Raw genomic sequence first — 13850 nt, 5'->3', positions numbered from 1 at the left:
AGTACTACTACTATTACGGTATATGGAAGGAACGGACTCAGGCCCTGTTTGATTCCAAATAAGTCACCAACTTATAAGTCGAAAAGTAAAAAAAATGACTTATTTTGCCAAACGGATCCAACTTATAAGTCACCCCAACTTATAAGTCATAAGTTCCTCCATCCCAACTTAAAACTTATAAGTCACCCTCTTTTGCGTGGGTCTCATCACCATTACATTAAAAAGCAAGGTGAGAAGGTGTGGTTTAGGTAACTTATAAGTCAAGTGACAACCAAACAGACGTAACTTATAAGTCATTGGTTTTAAGTCACCTGACTTATAAGTCAGGTGACTTATTGAAACCAAACAGGCCCTGAGATCAAAACGATGCAGCACACGTAAACACAAAGTGAACTAGACCACGAGCTGGTCTTTTTACCATATTATATTATTTATAAAAAACCAAGAATTAGTCTTTTCTTTTTCCCTCTCCCTCTCCGGAGAGTGAAGAGAGCCTCAAGCATAAACTCACTGTAGCTACCTAACTGATTTTCCCGCGGCCGTTTTTTTTTTCTTTCGAAACGGAATCCCCCGCGCCGTTGTGGAGTCTGATAAAGTCTGAACTCAACCCCACCACCCTCCGTTTCCCTGCACACCTACCTACTCACCCATCGTTGATCCCGTCAAGCAACGCCGGCGCTCCCGGTCAGAGGACGACCGGCGGAGATGGGATTAAACCACCGCTAGAATAATCAGACGACTCGTCCGTAATAAGATTTTTATCCGCCAACTGCGTAACGAACGGGGCAGGCTCATCAGGATGATCTCGCTATCGCGCTCACCGAACCCTAGCCCGTTTTCTTCGCCGCTTGTCGCCGTCTGGTCCAGCTGCAGAAAAAGTCCCGCTCCCATTTTTCTACTCCCATCATGCTAGTCCCCCTTCACTTTACTTTATTTTTCAAGTCCAACGCGCCTCCGCCAGCTAACCACCCATCGAATTAGCACAAAAACGGCCGTCCTATAAAATAGCACCCTCGCTAATCCTATGCTAATCTCACACCACTCCACAAACATCCTCTTTTAAAAAGACAGATTTCTAAGCTAAAAAAAGAGAGATTTCTGCAGGCAGGGGTATCGTTTTAGCCGACATTTTGTAGCTATAAACCACTAAAGTTGGCATTATTATAGTGTGAAGACATCAGAATATGGCATGGAAATTCCATGCGTGTGGACTTTTGAAACAAAAACGAGGGCGGTTGTGCTGTTTCCCGGACAATAACTGCCCAACTTCTAGAACCACGGCACCAACTGCCCCATCCTCCTCCTCCTCCTCCTCACACCTCCACCCCCCACGCTGCTGCTGCTTAACTTAATCCCTCTCAAATTCGCACAAAATCTCCGCCCCTAAAGGCTGGATCTTCATACCATACCACCATCATTACCGTCTCCAGTGAGCCACGCCACAAAGATTTCATCTTTGCTTGGTGGTAAAGGTCGCGGTGCGCTGCTGTTCATGGCTGGCTTCTTCTAGAAGTGGGGCGCATCCAGCCGGCCGGAGTCCACGGACTCCCCGCCCCAGCCCACACGCCAGCCCCCTCCCAGGCAGCAGCACTACATACAAACCGCTCAGGAATTTCCCCCTCGATTTTCTTTTATTTTCCTCCATAGCCGTCGCCGCCGCCTCCTCCGCTGAATCTAGCTCTCGCCGCCGGCCGCCCGCCCCCGAATCAGCCCGCTCCGCGGCCGTAGCTAGGCGCCATGGGGAACTGCTGCGGCGCGCCGTCGACGCAGGGTGGCGGCCGGGGGAAGAACAGGAGGAAGCCCAAGGCCAACCCCTACACCGTCGCGTACAACCGCGGCGCGGGGGCGCCGCCGGCGCGGGCGGGGCTGGTGGTGCTGCGGGACCCCACGGGCCGGGACCTGGACGACAAGTACGTGCTGGGCGGCGAGCTCGGCCGCGGCGAGTTCGGCGTCACCTACCTCTGCACCGACGCCGCCACGGGCGCGCGGATGGCCTGCAAGTCCATCTCCAAGCGCAAGCTGCGCACCCCCGTCGACGTCGAGGACGTGCGCCGCGAGGTGGAGATCATGCGCCACATGCCGCCGCACCCCAACATCGTCAGCCTCAGCGCCGCCTACGAGGACGAGGACGCCGTGCACCTCGTCATGGAGCTCTGCGAGGGCGGCGAGCTCTTCGACAGGATCGTCGCCCGGGGACACTACACCGAGCGCGCCGCCGCCGCCGTCACCCGCACCATCGTCGAGGTCGTCCAGGTAAACAAGGCAGCTTGCTTCTCTTGCTCGCTAAGCACTAGTACTGCTTGTTATGCCATATATTAGTTCAGTTATGAGAAGAATTGTCGGCTATTGCTCAAGCTATGTTAATAGTTTTAGTTGCTACCACTGGCAGCTTTGTGTTCATGAATTTAGCATAGATTAGTAAAGAAGAGGAACTCATGTTAGCTTTCAGCTTAGCTGAGCTTCAGAACTTAATTTAATTGTTCAGTTGTTCCGGATCGATAACCTGGTAAACCATGGGGATTGGTTTCATTTGTGTTAAACGTTTAACCGAACTGGCAATTAGTGAAATTGCTTTAAGGAGCATCCTGATTTCTAAGCATATGTTCATCCAGCCTTTGCATCATGGGTTTGCATCATTGGATTGTTTTGTGACCTCTGAGTATCTGACATGTACTCTTGCTTTGCTATTCTATGGTGACAGATGTGCCACAGAAATGGTGTCATCCATCGGGACCTCAAACCGGAAAACTTCTTATATGCAAACAAGAAGGAGAGTTCTCCTCTGAAGGCAATTGATTTTGGGCTATCTGTGTTCTTCAGGCCTGGTATGCTCAGCAGACACCTGGTGCTCAGTAACATACCTTTGCACCTTATGATCTAGATTTGCTAAAATAAGCGATGTAGATCTTCCCTTTTTTCTTCTCTGATCCATGTAGTAATTTCAAGCCTCTCAAAGCAAATATTAAAACTCGTATTAAGTGATATAATAGATTTCCCACTGTATTTTAGTGCTTGATTTCCCATCCCTGCAAAATGGAGCTGATTTTGTTGATACATTTTGTTGAGAATATATGCATGACATTTTTGCCGCAGAACTGAAGGGTTACTCATCATCGATGATGGCTTCTGTATGCAGGTGAACGGTTTAGCGAAATCGTAGGCAGTCCATACTACATGGCCCCAGAGGTTTTGAAGCGCAATTATGGCCCTGAAATCGATGTCTGGAGTGCAGGAGTTATACTTTACATACTTCTTTGTGGTGTGCCACCATTTTGGGCAGGTACTTACCTTCCTGGAATAGACTGAATGTATGTTGCGGGGAACTTATAAATCACCTTACAAATTCCTGTTATGTTGTGCAGAAACTGAACAAGGAGTAGCACAGGCAATTATACGCTCTGTGGTAGATTTCAAAAGAGACCCGTGGCCCAGAGTATCTGAGCCTGCTAAAGATCTTGTCAGGCGGATGCTGGATCCAAATCCAATCACACGGCTTACTGCAGCACAAGTACTTGGTGAGCATTATGGTGTTTCCTTTTCCATTGCGTAATAACATACATAATGCTTTCTCACTCTCATTCGAATGGTGAATTGTGGTTGTATCTTATGCGGTGATATGCCTGTTTTATGTCCTAGCCGTGAGCAGTTGATGAATATGAACTGACATGGTTATACCAATTGCATCTATCAGACAGTTCTCCTATTTCTTTTGTGACATTGTTGGTTGCATGTGCAGAACATCCATGGTTACACGATTCCAAAAAGAATCCTGACATTCAACTTGGCGACACTGTCCGAGCAAGACTGCAGCAATTTTCTGCAATGAACAAATTAAAGAAGAAAGCCTTAAGGGTAAGACTCATTACATGGTAGCTCCAAGTTCCAAGTACATCAGTGTCCTCACTGAACAAAAAATTTAATCAGAATTGATGTCATAAAATAAGTCACATTTCGAACGCTTCTCTAGTTAAACCAACTCATATGCTTTAACCCTTGCAGGTGATTGCAGAGCATTTGTCCTTAGAAGAAGTAGCTGACATAAAGAAAATGTTTGATAGCATGGACGTAAACAATAAGGGCCAACTAACCTTTGAGGAGTTCAAGGCTGGACTTCGTAAACTCGGAAACAAAATGCATGATTCAGATCTTCAGATGTTGATGGATGCTGTGAGTTACTGAACAAAAAATTCTACTACATATAAAAATATAGTCTGGTTTTTGAGAGGTCTAAAGGTAGTTACTTACATTTGCTTTTGCAGGCTGATGTTGATAAAAACGGCACCCTTGATTATGGGGAATTCGTTGCGGTGTCTATCCATGTGAGAAAAATAGGCAATGATGAGCATATCCAAAAGGCTTTCTCATACTTCGACCAAGATAAGAGTGGGTACATAGAGATTGAAGAGCTTAGAGTGGCTTTGACTGATGAGGTGGATGGAGCTTGCGATGAAGACATTATCAATGGCATCATTCATGATGTAGATACAGACAAGGTCAGCCCTCTCATACCTTCACAACCCACTAAACTGTACAACATCTTTCTCAGAAGTCAGAACATATGCTAATGACTTATCTACCACTGAAAACTGAAACCAACCTACTACTGAAAACTGATTTGAATATTAGTTTCTGGAATGGTTCTACATGCATGACCCACGCCGGCGGTCAGAATTCAAATGTTGCTGCAAGACTTGTTCTTTTAAAGGATTCCCTCTGGCTAACTAAAATATTGGCGGCTGCTATCATTGCATCTATAATAATATGTTATAGAATCAAAGTCATACCGGACAGTCAATGGTAGTACTGGACGCTATAAAATAAGCGACATACCTGCCAGACAAGGATAACGTTTAACCTAACAGGATTTGATATAAAGGAAATAACAGTTGAAAGTAGCAACATACTCCCTCCGTTCCTAAATAGAAGTCTTTTTTAGAGATCCCAATAAGGGAATACATACGGAGCAAAATGAGTGAATCTACACTCTAAAATATGTCTATATACATCCGTATGTAGTTTGTATTGAAATATCTAAAAATACATATATTTAGAAATGGAGGGAGTATATGACTTGTTCAACCTCCCTTAGGATCAAAGGCATACCAGACAGTCAAGAATAGTACAGTACTAGACATTGCAAAGTAAACGACTTACCAGCCAGACCAGGTCACAAGGATAATGATATGATGTAACATACAATTTGCGGTTGAAAGCTGCAAGCTTGACTTGTTCAACCCCCTTAAATTCAACCTGACATCGATGTGCGTATATCTTTGGACATTACAGGACGGGAAGATAAGCTACGACGAGTTTGCGGCGATGATGAAGGCGGGGACGGACTGGAGGAAGGCGTCCCGGCAGTACTCGAGGCAGAGGTTCAGTAACCTCAGCCTGAAGCTGCACAAGGATGGGTCCATCAGCGACGACCAGAAGTAGACCAAGCAGAGATGTAAGAAACAGAAGGGGTGCTCTGTTTCTCACACCGAGTGCTCTGTCGAGCAGAACCATTGATCGTGATCGCCCCGAGGCGCGGGCGGGGTATATATTGACCATGGAGTGTCATGTTGTTTCGCTGTGCCGGGGTTTTGTTGTCGGGGTTTTGTCGTCAGATTTCACCGGCTCATTTCTTTCTCCGGTTCTTTGTTTCTTTCACACGGTAAATGCAGCTACCACTCGATTCTTTGTTGTTTGTAAAGAAGATAGCTTGTAAGTAGTACAATCGTTTGCAGTGTAATGTAAAAAGGTAGCATGGGAAATGCTTAACAGAGGAGGAGTCTTGGCTTTTCACCTTTGCTGCCGAGTGCTGACGGTTTTGCTGAGTCGAACCGGCGTTGTGGGACGCAGAGGTTCCGGTTTGTCAGACAACACGGCAAATAGATGCAAGTTTCTGCCGTGACAGGTTATTTGGTCGTGCGTGGGAATTCTTCAGAAACACAGTACATAATTCATCATCACTGTGAGCACTTCAATCTGAATGAACATGTTCCCCTACATGGAGCCTAGCCATCTGGCCTATGCTTAGTTTGCAAAATAACCCTTCCTCATCATGCTAATACTGCAGATTGTTCTTGTATGCCCAATACCTTGCATAAGCAGTGATTTCAAATTCAGAAGTCAGGTTCTGACTGTTCCTGGCTTGCCTCCGATAACGCAATTCCAGGAGGAGTCGGTGGTTGGGCACTGGACCCCTTCGGACCTGGAGAACGTGTGATACTGGGTCGGGGTTTGGTGAACCAACAGGTCGCTCCTTTAGTTGAAGTATATAAGTGTCGGTCCTATGATCTGTACACGTGTTGCTGCAAGGTTGACAAGTAGGATCCCACAAGTTTATTTCTGTCTTTTTCATCCTAAATGGTTGCATCCCCTACTTGCAATTTTGTTGTTGGAAGCTAGTTCTGAGTATCTTCAATTCCTGCATGAAATTTAAACAACATCCAAACACACATATATTACATAGCATTAAGGCAGTTTCTGTTTTACATAGGAGGCACCACAGATAGAATTACATAGATAACACAGATAGTCCGACAATGTTTTCAAGTCACTAAAACTAAACCTGAACCTGAAACTTGGAAACACTGAACATAACTGACACTAACGATAACTGATGAAACTAAAACTTTCAGTTTCAGTCAGTTTCACTTAGGCACATGCCCTAGTAAGCGTCCTAAGCGTCGTACCTCTTGCTTGACTTGGGCAATATTTGGCAGCTCCTGAACATCTTCTTCGTCTTTGTCTTCGTCTTCATCGATGTCAATGATGGGAGGAGGACAGCGGCGAGGTTGCAGTGCTGGCAGGAGACGATCTGTAAGTCGTCGTCGTCGTCTTGGTGCAACTCTGCGTTAACTTCACTTATAGCTTGTGCCAGAGCGACATAGCAACCTTCATGGACACTGCATCTACGAGCCCTTGGACGTTGGTGTATCTCATGACAACCTTCATATAGTCGAGAAAGAGATCTTGGTCGCCGCGCCTCGAACCAAGAAGTATGGCAACCCATCCCTTGCCAGTTGGGAAACAACCACTTTATTTGTCCAATTTGATCTGCTTTATTTGTCGCCGCCATGTATCACATAGTTTTACTGGTACTTTTTCTACATATGATCTGCTTTATTTGTCCAATTTGCAATGTATTCTAATGTTCTTTTCATTTCCTATCGATTTGGTTCTCGGGCTTCACATAGCTCCACCATTACTTTCTCTACATCTGATCTGCTTTATTTGTTCAATTTGCAGCGTATCCTAATATACTTCTCATTTCCTATCGACTTCTATGTATTACCATGGCTTATTTTTTCCGGTGGTTCTAATAGTTTGGACGGTAAGGCGTTGCCCTTTTCGTTTTGACTCGTTACCTCCAATTCTTAAAAATCTTGCCATCTGAATGATGCACCTTATCTTCAGATTGTTTCAATAGGATATGCAGAAAATTTGGGCATACCTGCAGCTTATGTCCCGCTTTCTGGAGGGCTTTATCTTCATTTGCTTTAGCTTTGTGATAGCGGCCTTATTTTTTTTTTGAACGCGTCTAGCCGGCGTCCAGCCACCCAGTATGATTAGCGAGCGGCCGGTTATTTAAGGAAATTTTTTGTCCCTTCTCCTAATTAGAAAATCTTTTTCGTTTAATCCATTTTCCCGCAACGTATTAAATAGCAACACAGTCATATCTTTCGGTGCATGCACTTTGTTCTTCTATGCATTTATTTGTGGTTTCAGAATTTTAAAAAGACATAACTTTTAATCTGCACATCAAAATTGCGATATGTTTTCACAGTTGGAATCTTCGTGACGTGCTCTTCAAAACTAGATCCCGCATGGGTATGTTTCGACGAACTAGTCTTCCTGCCAACTAAACATCAATATGTGTGCAACTAGACTACATGCCGTGCCAACTGAGCATATGTGTGTGTCAATAGTATTTCTGTCAACTAAACATCAATGTGTGTGCAAGTAGACTACATTCCCTTGCCAACTGAGTATTGTTGGAAATATGCCCTAGAGGAAATAATAAAAGCATTATTATTATATTTCCTTGTTCATGATAATTGTCTTTATTCATGCTATAATTGTGTTATCCAGAAATCGTAATACATGTGTGAATAACAGACACCAACATGTCCCTAGTAAGCCTCTAGTTGACTAGCTCGTTGATCAACAGATAGTCATGGTTTCCTGACTATGGACATTGGATGTCATTGATAACGAGATCACATCATTAGGAGAATGATGTGATGGACAAGACCCAATCCTAAACATAGCTTAAAGATCGTATAGTTCGTTTGCTAGAGTTTTCCAATGTCAAAGTATCTTTTCCTTAGACCATGAGATCGTGTAACTCCCGGATACCGTAGGAGTGCTTTGGGTATACCAAACGTCACAACGTAACTGGGTGACTATAAAGGTATACTACGGTCCGAAAGTGTCTGTTGGGTTGACATGGATCAAGACTGGGATTTGTCACTCCGTATGACGGAGAGGTATCACTGGGCCCACTCAGTAATGCATCATCATTATGAGCTCAAAGTAACCAAGTGTCTGGTCACGGGATCATGCATTACGGTACGAGTAAAGTGACTCGCCGGTAACGAGATTGAACGAGGTATTGGGATACCGACGATCGAATCTCGGGCAAGTAACATACCGATTGACAAAGGGAATTGTATACGGGGTTGCTTGAATCCTCGACATCGTGGTTCATCCGATGAGATCATCGAGGAGCATGTGGGAGCCAACATGGGTATCCAGATCCCGCTGTTGGTTATTGACCGGAGAGTCGTCTCGGTCATGTCTGCATGTCTCCCGAACCCGTAGGGTCTACACACTTAAGGTTCGGTGACGCTAGGGTTGTAGGGATATGTATATGCAGTAACCCGAATGTTGTTCGGAGTCCCGGATGAGATCCCGGACGTCACGAGGAGTTCCGGAATGGTCCGGAGGTAAAGAATTATATATAGGAAGTGCTATTTCGGCCATCGGGACAAGTTTCGGGATTATCGGTATTGTACCGGGACCACCGAAAGGGTCCCGGGGGTCCACCGGGTGGGTCCACCTGCCCCAGGGGGCCACATGGGCTGTAGGGGGTGCGCCTTGGCCTACATTGGCCAAGGGCACCAGCCCCAAGAGGCCCATGCGCCTAGGGTTCACAAAAAGGAAGAGTCCCACTAGTGGAAGGCACCTCCTAGGTGCCTTGGGGGGAGGGAAACCTCCCTTGGCCGCCGCCCCCCTAGGAGATCTTTGGTTGCCTCCTTCTCCCTCTCCTACACCCCCTCCTCCTCCATAGCGCTTGGCGAAGCCCTGACGGAGTATTGCAGCTCCATCACCACCGCGCCGTCGTGCTGCTGCTGGAGCCATCTTCCTCAACCTCTCCTTCCCTCTTGCTGGATCAAGAAGAAGGAGACGTTACGCTGACTGTACGTGTGTTAAACGCGGAGGTGCCGTCCGTTCGGTGCTAGGATCTCCCGTGATTTGGATCACGTCGTGTTCGACTACCTCGTCCCCGTTCTTTGAACGCTTCCGCCCGCGATCTATAAAGGTATGTAGATGCATCCGATCACTCGTTGCTAGATGAACTCATAGATGGATCTTGGTGAAACCGTAGGAAAATTTTTGTTTTCTGCAACGTTCCCCAACAAGTATATGTGTGTGCCAATAGTCCTGCCAACTAAACATCAATGTGTGTGCAACTAGACTACATTGCCGCGCCAACTGAGCATATATGTGTGTAACTAGTCCTGTCAACTAAATATCAATGTGTGTGCAACTAGACTACATTGCGGCGTCAATTACACATATGTGTGTGCAACTAGTGTCCTCCCAACTAAACATCTGTTGGGGAACGTAGCATAAATTCAAAATTTTCCTATGTGTCACCAAGATCTATCTATGGAGAGACCAGCAATGAGGGGAAGGAGAGTGCATCTACATACCCTTGTAGATCGCTAAGCGGAAGCGTTCAAGTGAACGGGGTTGATGGAGTCGTACTCGTCGTGATCCAAATCATCGGAGATCCTAGTGCCGAACGGACGGCACCTCCGCGTTCAACACACGTACAGCCCGACGATGTCTCCCACGCCTTGATCCAGCAAGGAGAGAGGGAGAGGTTGAGGAAGACTCCATCCAGCAGCAGCACAACGGCGTGGTGGTGATGGAGGAGCGTGGCAATCCTGCAGGGCTTCGCTAAGCACCACGGGAGAGGAGAAGTACTTGGGAGAGGGGAGAGGGCTGCACCAAAGGCAAAGGTGTGTCTTGAGAGGCCCTCCTTCCCCACTATATATAGGGAGCCCAAGGGGAGGGGGGCCGGCCCCCTCAGATCCCATCTGAGGAGGGGACGGCGGCCAGGGGAGGATTCCCTCCCCCCCAAGGCACCTAGGAGGTGCCTTCCCCTCCTAGGACTCTTTCTTTTAGGGTTTCCCCACCCCAAGCGCATGGGCCCTAGGGGGAAGTGGCGCCCCAGCCCACTTTGGGCTGGATCCCTTCCCACTTCAGCCCATGGGACCCTCCGGGATAGGTGGCCCCACCCGGTGGACCCCCGGGACCCTTTCGGTGGTCCCGGTACAATACCGATGACCCCGAAACTTGTCCCGATGGCCGAAATAGGACTTCCTATATATAAATCTTTACCTCCGGACCATTCCGGAACTCCTCGTGACGTCCGGGATCTCATCCGGGACTCCGGACAACTTTCGGTAACCACATACAAACTTCCTTTATAACCCTAGCGTCATCGAACCTTAAGTGTGTAGACCCTACGGGTTCGGGAGACATGCAGACATGACCGAGACGTTCTCCGGTCAATAACCAACAGCGGGATCTGGATACCCATGTTGGCTCCCACATGTTCCACGATGATCTCATCGGATGAACCACGATGTCAAGGACTTAATCAATCCCGTATACAATTCCCTTTGTCTAGCGGTACGATACTTGCCCGAGATTCGATCGTCGGTATCCCGATACCTTGTTCAATCTCGTTACCGGCAAGTCTCTTTACTCGTTCCGTAACGCATCATCCCGTGATCAACTCCTTGATCACATTGTGCACATTATGATGATGTCCTACCGAGTGGGCCCAGAGATACCTCTTCGTTTACACGGAGTGACAAATCCCAGTCTCGATTCGTGCCAACCCAACAGACACTTTCGGAGATACCTGTAGTGCACCTTTATAGTCACCCAGTTACGTTGTGACGTTTGGGACACCCAAAGCACTCCTACGGTATCCGGAAGTTGCACAATCTCATGGTCTAAGGAAATGATACTTGACATTAGAAAAGCTTTAGCATACGAACTGCACGATCTAGTGCTATGCTTAGGATTGGGTCTTGTCCATCACATCATTCTCCTAATGATGTGATCCCGTTATCAACGACATCCAATGTCCATGGTCAGGAAACCGTAACCATCTATTGATCAACGAGCTAGTCAACTAGAGGCTTACTAGGGACATGGTGTTGTCTATGTATCCACACATGTATCTGAGTTTCCTATCAATACAATTATAGCATGGATAATAAACGATTATCATGAACAAGGAAATATAATAATAACTAATTTATTATTGCCTCTAGGACATATTTCCGACAACATCAATATGTGTGCAATTAGACTAAATTACAAGCCAACTGAGCATATGTGTGTGCAACTAGTCCTTCTGGCAACTAAACATTAATGTGTGTGCAACTAGACTACATTATAAGCCAACTAAAACATCAATGTGTGTACAATTAGAATAAATTACAAGCCAACTGATTTTAAAAAAAGTTGCACCATGTAGTGCTAAAGTTGCACAATGCAGTATTTTAGTTGCACAATATAGCACCAAAGTTGGCATCAAAAAAATTTCGTCGAAACATATCCATGCGGGATCTAGTTTCAAAGATCTCGCCGCGATGAATCCAATGATGAAAACAGGACTGAATTCTGACGTGTGGTTTAAAAGATACGGCTTTAAAAGAATTTGAAATCCCGAAATAAAAGTACGTGGATCTGTTTTCTCTAACTGATGGGACTAGTGTGAACACATTTAATGCCAGCACCAACATGCACTATGAGACAAAAAAAATACATATGCATGTGTGTCACAGAGCGGCCGCTCAAGATGTCCAAATAGCGCGTGCACTTTTTAGTTTTCAGGTTTTTTTCTTCTATAAACCTTCCAAATTCAGATGTCTTTGCTATTGTTCTCGGGTTCCTCTCTAGTGAGCAAAACCTATATTTTCCTACTTTTGAGTTTTTTATATGCACCAAACACTAAGCGGGTGGTTATTTTTTCAGTATGCCTCTTTTAAGGTGTCCGTTAGAGTTGCGCTTAGTAGGCTCATAACGTACCTTATCTTTATATAGAAAGGAGGCAAAAGAAAACAGTAAAACGGCGGTTATTTTTTCAGTATGTCTGTTCTAAGAGTAGAAAATGTTTGCATCATAGGTGCAGTATATACAACTAGCAAACGCACGTGGAACCACATAGTACATCGGCAGAATCAGGTCTCTGAATTTTTCTGTATCTGAAGATAATTAAGACTGAAGGTTTGCTTCCATTCCATGGAAGAAAAAAACCTTCCTAGCTAGCAAAGTTTGGTCCAGAGAGCACGCTGGAAGAACTGCTCCCGCGCCAGCGCGCGCACGCTCCGGAGGTAGCCGCTGAACGGCACGGTCCCGTGCTGCACCGCCTCGTCCAGCGCGTACATGGTGTCCTCCAGCGCCAGATCCATGGCCGCGCACTCGAGCCGCTGCACCGAGAGCGCGTCCGCGGGCTGAACTGCCGCCCCCGCCTGCGCGTCGCCGTGCGCGGCCACCGTCGTCCGGTTCGCCCCGACCCAGGCCTCCAGGGCGTACGCGGCCACCGTCACGTCCTGCAGCCGGCGCTCCAGCGCGTCCACCTCCTCCCCGGCCCGGCGCACCAGGCCGTCCGCCGCCTTGCCCCGCCCGCGCAGCTCGGCCTGCACGGCGAACAGCGCTTCGACCTCGGCCTCGCTCGCGGCGTGCAGGGCGGCCACGTCGGCGCAGGCCATGGCGGCGAGGGCGTCGCGCCTGTAGGCGACCTCGGCGGGGAGGAGGGGCGGGTCGATGCCGAAGGCGTGGGAGAGGGACCGGACGAGGTCCCGCAGGTTGGAGGACGGGAACGCCCAGGAGCGGAGGTACGGGGCGTCGGCGGCGGCGACGAGGCCCGAACGGTCGACGAGGGGGTGGTCGGTTCTGAGGACCGTGCCGCGGGCCGGCGAGAGGAAGACGAGGGGCGGGCACCGCGGGTAGCGCTCCGGTAGCCAGACGACGGCGGGGAGGTCATAGGAGCCCCCCGCGTGGGCGATCGGGATGGTGCCGGCGGCCTGGAGCAGGCGCGCGGCGCGGCCGTCGTCGTGGGTGAAGAGGGCGGTCCTGGGGCGGAGCGAGGGGAAGGCCTCGGCGAGCGTGGCGAGGTGGTCGGGGACGAGCCACTTGACGTCGTCGGCGTAGGGCAGCGCCGTGTCGGGGAACTGGTGCTGCGCGCCGCTCGCCGGCGGCGCGGGAGGAGCCATCGATCACAGCACAGGAATAGATGGATGGATCGCAACGGCGCAGCCGGCACGTACGTACGGTTTCTTATTGGAAAATTGTGTTTGGTTTGTTCTCCATGTAGGCCGCGTTGGGGGGGAAGAAGTCAGGATTCGGAGAACTACCGACACGTAGAACGCGACACCGAGAGCGGCAGGCGTGCGGGGCGTAACCTCACAATTCCGCCAACTGTTCAACGACATTGCTATTGCTAATCAACAATTGCAACAAGTCATATCCAGAACGCGACGCTCAAACATGTCGATCTGTTGAATGCAAGATTTTACAAGAAAAGTTTCTTCCTCCACCTGGCAAAGCAT

At 48.0% G+C, this 13850-nt stretch overlaps 1 protein-coding gene and 1 pseudogene across 1 annotated transcript; one reads left to right on the top strand and one right to left on the bottom strand.

Annotated features, from left to right (window-relative positions):
• The first annotated feature begins 1263 nt into the window (after window positions 1-1263).
• LOC125511095 (calcium-dependent protein kinase 8) lies at window positions 1264-5787 on the top strand. Its single transcript, XM_048676380.2, has 8 exons — window positions 1264-2253; window positions 2702-2825; window positions 3137-3280; window positions 3363-3515; window positions 3737-3852; window positions 4000-4167; window positions 4260-4493; window positions 5287-5787. Exons 1-8 carry the CDS (start codon window positions 1738-1740, stop codon window positions 5434-5436), a joined length of 1605 nt encoding a protein of 534 aa, XP_048532337.1. The 5' UTR covers window positions 1264-1737; the 3' UTR covers window positions 5437-5787.
• A 6616-nt stretch (window positions 5788-12403) lies between these two features.
• Window positions 12404-13850, bottom strand: LOC125506234 (protein ELC pseudogene; annotated as a pseudogene).

This window comes from Triticum urartu, chromosome 5A, assembly GCF_056163025.1.
Source record: "Triticum urartu cultivar PI428250 chromosome 5A, HENAU_Tu73, whole genome shotgun sequence".
Classification (NCBI taxonomy): domain Eukaryota; kingdom Viridiplantae; phylum Streptophyta; class Magnoliopsida; order Poales; family Poaceae; genus Triticum; species Triticum urartu.
The sequence above is the reverse complement of the archived record's forward strand: the minus strand, read 5'-3'. Positions and strand labels throughout refer to the sequence as shown.

Excerpts from the sequence above, each read along its gene's own strand:
- LOC125511095 (XM_048676380.2), top strand. The coding sequence starts at position 1,738 with ATGGGGAACTGCTGCGGCGCGCCGTCGACGCAGGGTGGCGGCCGGGGG. Across the intron at positions 2,254-2,701 it reads CCATCGTCGAGGTCGTCCAG|ATGTGCCACAGAAATGGTGT; the intron begins GTAAACAAGGCA and ends CTATGGTGACAG. Across the intron at positions 2,826-3,136 it reads ATCTGTGTTCTTCAGGCCTG|GTGAACGGTTTAGCGAAATC; the intron begins GTATGCTCAGCA and ends TTCTGTATGCAG.